Source organism: Oncorhynchus mykiss, chromosome 15 (genome assembly GCF_057628025.1).
Source record: "Oncorhynchus mykiss isolate SJ-2025 chromosome 15, ASM5762802v1, whole genome shotgun sequence".
Taxonomy (NCBI): domain Eukaryota; kingdom Metazoa; phylum Chordata; class Actinopteri; order Salmoniformes; family Salmonidae; genus Oncorhynchus; species Oncorhynchus mykiss.
Genome location: NC_143036.1, coordinates 63,860,865 through 63,872,275, shown reverse-complemented (window position 1 = coordinate 63,872,275; position 11,411 = coordinate 63,860,865). Strand labels below are relative to the sequence as shown.

Here is an 11,411-nt window from a genome sequence, read left to right as displayed (position 1 = left end):
CCTGTGAAGTCCTTTTTGTGCAAAGCAATGATGATGCCATGTGTTTCCTTGAAGGTAACCATGGCTGACAGAGGGAGTACAATGATTCCAAGCACCACCCTCCTTTTGAAGCTTCCAGTCTGTTATTCCAACTCAATCAGAATGACAGAGTGATTTACAGCCTTGTTCTCGTCAACACTCACACCTGTGTTAACGAGAGAATCACTGACATGATGTGAGCTGGTCCTTTTGTGGCAGGGCTGAAATGCAGTGGAAATGTTTTTGTGGGATTCAGTTCATTTGCATGGCAAAGAGGGACTTTGCAATTAATTGCAATTCACCTGATCATTCTTCATAATATTCTGGAGTATATGCAAATTGCCATCATACAAACTGAGGCAGAAGACTTTGTGAAAATTAATATTTGTGTCATTCTCAAAACTTTTGGCCACGACTGTATTCAAGAAAAAGAGTATCACAGACCATAAATGATGAGGATACATTTCCAGTGTCGGTGCATCAGATTCCAGTGCATGGATTCAGATGTTAATGTCTGAATCCAGTATGTATAGAACTGTGGTCTGTCTGGCCAGATATCAACCCTAGCATATACAGTAACATTCAGGCCACGGTGTGCTGTGAAGTGAGGGTTGTGTGTGTTTATGTGACAGGGACTTGTATCCTGGACTGCAATCAGAGACTGTTTGCAGAAGAGTCGCCTGACCATAATGCATTTTGAACTGAGGGAAACAAATAAGTAAAGAAGTGAATAAAAAATGTACAAGTCAAAACCTAAATAAACAGAGGGGAGCCTGGGGGAAAATATGCAACAACAGTACTGAATATTGTATGAAACTAACTTTGTACTGTACGGTAGCTGTGTAGCCTACCCTTTAAATTGTAATATCAACTAAAAGGCCTCCACTCATTCAAACATGTATGGCCATACTAGAGGACTAGTCCCATGTGATAGTTGACATACAGTTGGAGTGTCTGACAGGAGGACCATTGTGCCACACTAAGTGTTTGCAATTACATTTTGTTTTATTCAAGCGCAAATAAATAGGTATTTACATAACAACTAAGTTAGTGTCATTACAGGGCAGGTTAATGTTGTTACAGCATACAATATCAACTGTTCGACTTGTTCAACGTATACCAGTGTAATTACCATGAAATACATACATATTGTGGAACTGAATAGCCTACAGTGATTTTTTTGTTGTAGATATTATCGTGAATACACAAGTAGGCTATATGTAAGTGTAGCAGCTTAAAATGGTTTCAAAATCGACCTCAAGAACAATGGACATACAGAAGATATCCGTTTATTTTTCTTTTTAAATGCCACTTTCACTATAGGCAACTCTGTATCCTACAAATGTGGAATTTCGGCAACAAAGTATCCATGTCTATGAAAACTCGGGTAAATGTGTCTGTGAGAGATGGAGGCGATGCGGCTGCTTTCTGCTTCTTCCCAGTTCAGTCTGATCTAATGCGCGTGGCTATGCCAGTGGAAAATACCGTTAATTTCTCTCCTTCATTTTTTCCTTTCTGCGGGAAGCTTCGGATTCGGGAGCCTTGCCTCCTCTCTTCCTACAGACATCACATCCGGGTCAGTTGGCTGCAACTGTGTGTATAGCGAGCTCAGTTCAGCATCGCAGGCTGAGACAGCTGCTGTGTATCCAGTGCAGACATGGATACCACCACTGGCTTTTGTTGAAACTGTTCACCATAACATCAAGCTGGGAAGCTAAAACCAGGGAAGCCCGCGGACAGGACCGATAATTTCTTGCATGGGTGCCCTCAAGGGATAGCCACTATTCAGCCATGTCCAAAAGCCTGAAGAAGAAAAACCACTGGACCAACAAAGTCTACGAGAGTGTCCTTTGCAGGAATAAGGAAGGGGAGCTTGGGTTCGAGTTGAAGGGAGGCGCGGAGAATGGACAGTTCCCTTATCTTGGGGATGTTAGGCAAGGCAAGGTGGCCTGCCAGAGCGGCAGACTGTCCCAAGATGAACTACTCCTTGAGGTCAATGAAACGCCAGTGGCCGGACTAACCATCAGGGACGTACATGCAGTGGTCAGACACAGCAAAGACCCTGTCCGCCTTAAGTGTGTCAAACAAGGTGAGTGAACTGTCTGCACGACTCTGCTATGAACTCTTTTGTCTGCTGTTGTTTAAAAATGCTTTGACACGTATTTCTATTGTTCCCCCAAAAATATTGAAATAACGAATGTCCGAAGTTGAAAGAAGACGCGGCTAGGGAGCGCAAACTTTTCTTGTTGCATCCTGATCAGCCATATGCACGAATGGATTGTGAGACTGTGTTGCCTGATCTATTGTGTTCAAAGGGCTGACGTGCAACAAAGTTACATTAAAATTATGGTTATTTTGTAGCACAGCTCCTTATATTTCTCTATTATACAGTTAATGTTGCTAAGTAGCAGAATTGGTGTCATGACTGGAATGGGGTGTGTTATGTTTGAGGAGGTGTAATCGGATTCAGTTTGCATATCCCGGAGGCGGTCGGCAGCTATCGATGATCTTGTAAAATATGCTATATATTTTTAATGGTTTGTAAATGTTCTGCCTTGAGTCATGTTTTGGATTTATGTCGTTGGCCTGGCTGTCAGATAGGGTGGAATGTTACTCTGGAATGTTATTGTCAGGCGTGTGGGTGTGGCATTTTGTTTAATGATTTAGTAATGTGAGTTCTGATGTTGGCACATTTAAATGTTATATCATTTATTTTCAGGGACATATATTCTACTACATAACTATCATATTTCTTTAATTTAGAGGGAAAAGGTACAAAAGTTTGACTACGGTTGCAGGAGAAATAAGTCACCCATGCCATGGGCGATATATTGGTATTTTTATGGATACAGTATTCAGTTATGCATTCCGCGAGTAATTGCTCCACGTGCTGATTGCGTTACATTAGATGCACATGTGCCCATGCAGGCTCGCGCCTGAAGTCAGAAGGCTTCACGGTTTGGAAACATAGTGACATGAAATATGTATCCCCTATAGTTGTGAGATTCTTCAACTCTAGATGGTTAGTTTGGAGTTACAATATGTAGCCTATAGTAGCCTACTCCTCCATGTATTATTTGTAAACCATATCAGGAGATAAGGCTATTGAACAGTAACATTCATTGATTATTAGGCTTGATTGGGCTTGGGTACTCTTATAGAAAACATACATTCTCAGTATGCATGGAGAATATAGCCTATGGGAGTTCCTTTGTGGGGAGAACTGGACTCATTATGGTTGTAGTAAAAGTGAAGGTGGCTGCTAGGAACCATTATTTGTGATCAAATGTTTTTTTTAAAATTTAGTTATAACAATTTTCAGCAAACATGAATACATACATACCAAATGAAGTTTCACCTCCCATCCCACATACATGGGTCAAAAAAGAAACAAAGGAAACTCAAAGCAACACATCACAAAGTGTTTCAGCTGCAAGACGCCATTGGTTCAAAGTGTCTTCTTTAGCTCCATGCTGCTATGAACCTTTCAACTGCATAGGCTATGGGGTTTTACGGAATATAGGCCTACGTTCTGATTGTGGGCGGCTTTAAACACACACAGTAGTTATGATAGAGAGCCTTTAGAGATATAACACTTGCAGGAAAACCTATATTTGCATTGTACACAGTGACGATCCTATGCCCTTCCCTACAGATTTTTTTCATCTTCTCTGAGTTAATAACATGAGATGTCTTGCATTTCAGGCTGGGTGAGAGATCTGTCGTCAATCCTCTTTGGGGTAAAATAAATAAATAAGCAAAACCCTGTAAGGAGCTTTGGATCAATGTCTTTGGCTGTGTGCTTTGTGTGATTGGGAGGCCGTCCCACGTCATACCCAGGGGATTTTCTCAAATGAAAGATATACTGTATGAACCTAATTTTCACACTTCCTCTGTTAGACACGTCCCCATCGGATTGGTCAAGCTGGGGAAGTTTTGTCATGGCTTTTTGTGGATCACTTTAATAACTCTCTCTCGCTATAGTTGTTTATCAAGAAGGTTTCGCTTGTGCCAAAGTATTTATCTTTTAATTACAGACGTGGACATACTTTGATTGGACAGTAATATGCTCTTTTTTCAATTATCACATACTAATGAGTTTAATTCAATTGCTTTTTTATTAGATTAATTGTACCTTGTAATGTATTGGCATTCTTGAAACATTATGTTGCAGAGAGGCCATGTTTCAGTGAAGATGATACCAGCTGGCTCAAATCTGTTCCATTTAGAAGCTCTTGGTATCTTTCAGTGAAGATGATATCAGCTGGCTCAAATCTGTTCCATTTAGAAGCTCTTGGTATCTTTCCAGGCCAAAGAGCTTTGGTATGCCAGAGAGATGGTGGGTGTCAGGTCTGATATGACATGATATGGAGATTCCCCATGCAGATTGGCAGGGTAGACAGTTTATCCCGACTGCTACTGTCTTGCCCATTCAGAATAGATTACACAGTAATATATACAGCAGAGTGGCACAAGTCTGATAGTGACCTTGAATGTTTTGATGCCACATGCCAGTCCTCTTATCAAGAGAGCTGGGGACACCGCTGAACGTAGCCAACGTGCTCATCATTCTCAGCCATGATAGTGCTATAAGCAAAGATACATTTCTCCTAGTCCTATTTTAGCACAATAAACCAATGGTTTGCCTGTCCTAGATAACTCAAGGAAGCCAAAGTGTCACTCTCCCTCTTCTTCTACCTTCCAGTTGAAGGGCAGTATCGCTGACAAGTTTACACGCTTGGTTAATCTCCAATGGTGTGAATCTTCAATAAGGTCATAACTCGAACACCTCCTCCCCCTCAGACTATTGCTTTACACATTCCTTCCTTCTCCTTCATTGTGGTCTTTGATGCCATTAAATAGTTCTAGATCCTATTTTAATGGGTTTACAGCCCTGCATCTCTGTTTTGCAGTAGTGATGTGCACAGGTTATGTGATTAACCGTTCTGGAGCACTCAATTTCCATTGCGCTTTAACCCTTGTGTGCTGTTCATGTTTTTGTTATTCACCCAATGTTCGCGGGTCTGATTCAGGAGGAGAATGCTGGTGCCCCATCCACCCGACCCACAGAACCAACAACTCTAATACCGGAAGTAAGTGTGTGTGTGTGTGTCTGACTCTCGTACCTTGGCCTGTTGTAACTACACTACCATTCAAAAGTTTGGGGTCGCTTAGAAATGTCCTTGGTTTTGGAAGAAAAGCTAATATTTTTGCCCATTAAATTTTTTTATTTATTTTACCTTTATTTAACCAGGTAAGTCAGTTAAGAACAAATTCTTATTTTCAATGACGGCCTGGGAACAGTGGGTTAACTGCCTGTTCAGGGGCAGAACAACAGATTTGTACCTTGTCAGCTCGGGGGTTTGAACTCGCAACCTTCCGGTTACTAGTCCAACGCTCTAACCACTAGGCTACCCTGCCGCCCCAAAATCACATCAAATTGATCAGAAATACAGTGTAGACATTGTTAATGTTGTAAATGACTGTTGTAGCTGGAAACGGCATATTTTTTAAATGGAATATCCACATAGGGGTACCAGAGGCTGATTGTATTTCTGGTCAATTTGATGTTATTTTAATGGATAAAAAATGAGCTTTTCTTCCAAAACCAAGGACATTTCTAAGTGACCCCAAACTTATGAATGGTAGTGTAGTTACAACAGGCCAAGGTACGAGAGTCAGACACACACACACACACACTTACTTCCGGTATTAGAGTTGTTGGTTCTGTGGGTCGGGCGGATGGGGCACCAGCATTCTCCTCCTGAATCCTCCTCACGATGGCTGCAGAAGCTGGGGACTTTAGGATATGTTTCTTCCACTTGATTTGAGGTCTTACCAATGCCTTGCACAGCTCCTCGAGTAAGAGCCATCTCCTCTGGAGCTTCCCTTCTATTCCAATCTGGGTTCAACACCATCCAGATGACTAACACGTTGTATGCCGAGATGTCCAAGATGTTGAAGAATATCACAAGTGGCCAGCGTAGCGTTCTTCTTCTGCAGCTGTAGCCAGTCACCAGCTTGACTAAATTGTCCACCCTTCCTTTTGTGGCATTGTAATCCATTATGATTTCTTGTTTTTTATCTTCCTGGCCACAGATTCTCCCATTCCTATGCAGCGTACTCATGAGTACCACACTTTTGCCTGTCTTTGGTACGTAGCACACTAGGAACGTGTCGGCCATGAACACGAACCTAGAGGAATTGATAGGCCTGTTCCGTGTATTCAACAGCTGAGTTGGGAGCTCTTGCTTGTTTTTTCAAACTGTGCCAACCATCGTCAGCTTCCTCTTGAGGAGCTTCTGTCCCAGTTTGTGTGAGCTTGTGTCACGTCCAGGACAACCCGCATCCCTTGGTTCTTCTCAGGGGCTCCTCCATCTGGCTTCCCCGTATACACTTGCAAGTCCCACGCATATGATGAAGCAGCATCACAGGCAGCCCAGATCTTGATTCCATATTTTGCGGGTCTAAACGGTATGTACTGCCTGAAGGGGCAGCGCCCCCTAAATGGCATAAGCTCTTCATCAACAGTAACGTTGGGCCATGGGTTGTAAAACAGGGGAAGGCAGTCCACTCACTTGTCCCACACTGACCTGATTGCATCTAGCTTGTCTCTCTGCCGCCGAGCTGGTCTGGTGTCTCGGTTATCGAAGCAGATAATCTTGGAAATAATGTGGAAGTTTTCCAGAGACATTGTTGCAAAGAAAAGTTCTCCGCCAGTTTCTGCATCCCACAGGGATTCTGTGGATTCCCCATTGGATCTGAAAACACCAGCAAGGATAAGAACCTAAAAGTATGCATGCAAATGAGTTTAGTCCATCTCCTTCCATCTCTCCCTAAAAACACGCCTTCCCTCCAAATGACTGCAGTCTAGAATGATTTCCTGGATGGTGTCTGGGATGAACAGTTGAAAATAAGACTTTATGTCCTGAACATGAGTAACCGTCATCCGCGTCGGCCCTGGTTGCATCCTTATCACATTGGAAGCCATGTTGGGTGTCTCATTCCTTGGGCAAGAAGACCATTCAATTTCACAATTTTTTGACATCCATATTTCTCCTCCTGCAGGCTGCGGATGAGCTGGTTGCTGACGGGCTGGTCCTGGGGCTGGCTGCTGACGGGCTGATCTTGGGGCTGGCTGAGGGTCAATCTCATCCTCTTCTTCCAACTCAATGTCAGACTCCGAATTGACAGAGACATGATCCTCATATTCTGAAAATTCTCCATCTTTCATAGTGGAAGACGCTCCTTCCACACTAACTTCTCTCTCTGCAAAAATTATTTCTAAGTCCCTCTGAGCAGAGATTATTTTTGCCATTCTGATTGATTGTGGTAAAGAGCCACACATGCAAAGCTATTTATTTTGTGTGTCCCTCCCCCAATTTGCACTTGGCTGGGGTAGAGTGTGGGGGGGGGGGGGATGATTTAGTTTAACAATGTATCAAAATAATGTATTGTAATAACATTGTGCATGTTCCCGCAAGACATTGTGTAGTTTCACACACTACAAAGGGTAAAGAGTGCGAGAAAAGCGGCAGACAGGCAAACATGCAGATAGGCAGACAGGCAGACATGCAAGGAGACAGACAGGTTATTGGTGCTGTGTTGAAACAGCAGGCCCAGGGAGGAGGAAGACAGAGTGAAGGCACACAGCAAACCTTTTTGAATAATTTTTTACTTGTTTTCACCTACACACACACTTTTCCACACTTCTATTACCCTCGGGTCCAGTGGACACGAACACCACATATGTAATAGAAATGTGTAGGTTTTTTTTTACATGTTCTTCACAGAAAATGAGCCAATGCCAATGAGTATCATTTTTCTTTCAATAAACATTGAAAATGGGTCCCACAATTTCCTGGTCATTTTTCATGACCTGTGTAATTAATCCAAGTGTTCCTGTTGCAGTCCACGCACACACACGCACACTGCAACTAAATTTGAGAATCTGAGGTCTTCATTGGTCCTCTAGGAGAGGATTAGATGAGATTGCCAGCAGCAATCAACTCTGTGGCCAGGATGTAATTAGAATATCTCAACTACAGCTGATTGGGACATTACCCAAGATAGGACCCAACATAGGACAGTTACACCCTGAAATTGAATGGATAGACTCAGACAACTCCGGTCTAATGAATCTTCACTATGAGAAGGACACAAACGAGATATGACTGTCAGGCAGCAGAACCAGCTCTGTATTCTGGTATAGCCTCAGTCAGTGGACTGACACTAGTGGTGTACTCTTATGTAAAGGTGATTGTATGTTTGTCACTAAACCCATCAACTCCTGCTCTGTTTTCCAGAGGCTAAGCTGTGGTTCAGCAAACCAGTCTGCTTTCCCTCACAGCCAGGCTCTGCTTCTCAGCCAGTCTTAGTCAGTGAGTGGGTACGGAAGTGGGACTGTATGGCACCATAGTGAGACACCAGTTTCTCGTGACAGACGAAACATTGAGTAGCTGACACGAGATTTGGTTCTGAGATTAGTGAGAGACTGGATGAGTGCCCAAGATGCAGACTTGGCCTCCCAGAGAGGTGTTGGGCGCAGGTACGAGGAGACATTTCCAGGTCAGCTCGAGGCGTTGGTGGTCCTTGTCCACGACCCACTAGGCACCCTGGCTAGAAAAATGAATTAAGTCTGAGTGGCATGGGCTCTAGACTCTGTGGATTCCTGGAGCGTTGTTACTCTACACAGCAACAAGCAACCATGTCCATGACTACCCTCCGAGCAAGGAGAAGGCATCTATAAACTTTGCTTCATTTTAAAACCCCTCCGTCTTTTTCTCCTCGAGCGCTCTGACCTGTCAAGAGCATGTTATCTGAAGGAGAGAGGAGGGTAGGGAGGAGGACCTGACTCACCAACAACCGCTCCAGCACGCGTGCCCCACACAGGGAGTACATTTTTTCCCCCGACTAGTAACAACATCCACAGACAGGAATACACATTCTGTCTGAGCTCCTGGACGTTGAATTGTGTTGCAGCTCAGCCTGTCTGTTAAGCACCCAGATATGTTGCACAGTTGGTCAGACTTACTTGTATAATTACTTTGGATATGTGCATGTTAGTTATTTTGGATCTTGAGGCTTCATGCATATCTGACTTGGCAAGCTTTAGTCTATTTATAAAGTAAAGGGTGATATTGGTTGTTATTTATACAGTATGTAAGTAGGCTATACAGTGTGGCTGTAAGAGAGAGTGAGTTAGTTGGTGTACTGAGGTCTGTTGGCCCGTGGTGCTGTCACTGAATGATGGATGTCTGTGAGAGTGGACTGGACTGGTCTCTAGTCTCAAGTGGAGGGTGGAGATGGACCTAACACTACCCTAGCATCATGTCCGCTCGGTCACTTTGGAACCAGACAAATTCATCATCACTATGTCAGTTCACCTCTGAGAGTGTGTAATACACACACACACACACACACACACACTACCTGCCTCTGGGACTATTCTGCTGCTGTTTCTCTTCAGTCATGCGTCCTAACGTGCCCTGTGTGTGCTCACTCACCATCCCCTCAGGTTGTCAGCGTACCTGTGAAGCAGCGAGGCTGGATAAAGGTGGAGACATCCTGCTACTGTGTGCTGTTTTTACACTGTCTGACTCCCAGCCTGACCTCTGGGGACAGCTAGGTAGTGATACATCAGACCAGACACTCACACAGCACAGCAGACCTGTCTGTCTTATTCATCCTATCGAGCTGGCCAACTGTCTCCGTCAACCTCCACTCGAGGGGGTTCCGTGAACTGTCTATGGAGGAGCGCCACTGTGCGTCCTCTGCACCGGGGACTGGTGTCCGTGATATTGTGGGGAGTTTTTCTGTTGTGTATCTTGTGAATACAAGAGTTGAGTCTGTGTTAGATGTTTCGCCAGAGATGGTAGATATCAGGTGTGAGATGTCTGCGTTAAAAGACCTGTACTAGATATTTGACACAGATACTGCTGCAAGCCAGATGCAATATCTGTTCTCCACACATAGTGGCTGACCACCGTCCGTTACCAAGGAAGCTATGCAGGGACACCGGATGTCATTATCATACTCTATTTGACATAACCACCCCCTGTGAAGTGTCTCTATGAGATGTTTTTCAGTTGATTTTGAATCCACACAGATGCTAAAGGAAATAGGCTTTTACAGCTCCACAGAGAACAAACCAGAATGCGTTGTTACCAGTGCTATCATGAAATGACTTATCCGTACTTGTGATACATTATATTAGGGTCCTCCCTGGTCCGCCTATAGCTTATTGGATTTGAGCTGAAGTTATTTATATTGAATCTCTGGGCTTCTGTCAGATGCGTAGGTTTAGATACACGTAGACCTATAAGTGAATTATTGAAATGGCATGGTGTATTATATTCAGGAAGTATGTTTTCTCGAGGGTCCAACATATGCTGTATATGCTCACATTAATCCCTGGTATTACAATCTCAAGATATACATTGTGGCAATTTGGATGTATTGGATTGTTAATGCCATAGAACGTCACACTCAAATACCATCTACTCATTCATGATTACAATGATGCGTGTGCACACACACACACACACACACACACACACACACACACACACACACACACACACACACACACACACACACACACACACACATACACACACACGCTACATGTTCATGTTTTAAACGTATGTAAATAGTAACGTTTTTGTCTGTATGTCTTCTTGGTTACGTGTCAGACCCCAGTAAGACCAGCCGTCCCCAGTGGCGTCGGCTAATAGGGGATCCTAATAAATCTAAATCAAATCAAATGGACACACTTTGGGCAATAACCCTTATCAGATATGAGCGCTCACAATCACATCCGGACAAACATTTATACTACATTCAAAGCAAACCATTTATATCCAAAGCACAACTGAAACCACAAGCCACCTCTGTTTCACAGTTGAAGGGGATATTTTAAGACTATCTCTAAGTAGTGAATGTGGGATCAGACTCTGATGATGTTTGAAAGACAGAGTATAATTGACATACACTGATTGTACAAAACATTAAGAAAACCTTCCTAATATTGAGTTGAATCCCTTTTTTCACTCAGAACAGCCTCAGTTCGTCAGGGCATGGACTCTAAGAGTGTCGAAAGCGTTCCACAGGGATGCTGGCCCATGTTGACTCCAATGTTTCCCATAGTTGTGTCAAGTTGGCTGGATGTCCTTTTGAGTGGTGGACCATTGTTGATACAAATGGGAAACTGTTGAGTGTGACAAATCCAGCAGCTTTGCAGTTTCTGACGCACTCATGCCGGTGCACCTGACACCTACTACCATACCCCGTTCAAAGACACTTTAATATTTTGTCTTCCTCATTCACTCTCTGAATGGCACACATACACAATCCATGTCTCAATTGTCTCAAGGCTTAAAAATCCCTCTTTA

At 43.4% G+C, this 11,411-nt stretch overlaps 1 protein-coding gene across 9 annotated transcripts in view; it reads left to right on the top strand.

Annotated features, from left to right (window-relative positions):
• Positions 1-1,532: 1,532 nt before the first annotated feature.
• The window catches only part of LOC110490483 (membrane-associated guanylate kinase, WW and PDZ domain-containing protein 2), a 295,215-nt gene continuing 285,336 nt past the window's right edge, over positions 1,533-11,411 (top strand). For 8 of the 9 annotated variants that reach the window (XM_090200765.1, XM_090200764.1, XM_090200763.1 and 5 more), the window contains exon 1: positions 1,533-2,107. In XM_090200765.1, coding sequence (XP_090056891.1) covers positions 1,810-2,107 — 298 coding nt within the window. In that variant the 5' untranslated portion in view covers positions 1,533-1,809. The remainder of the gene's footprint in view (positions 2,108-11,411) is intronic. The other variant, XM_090200773.1, reaches the window with a different exon arrangement.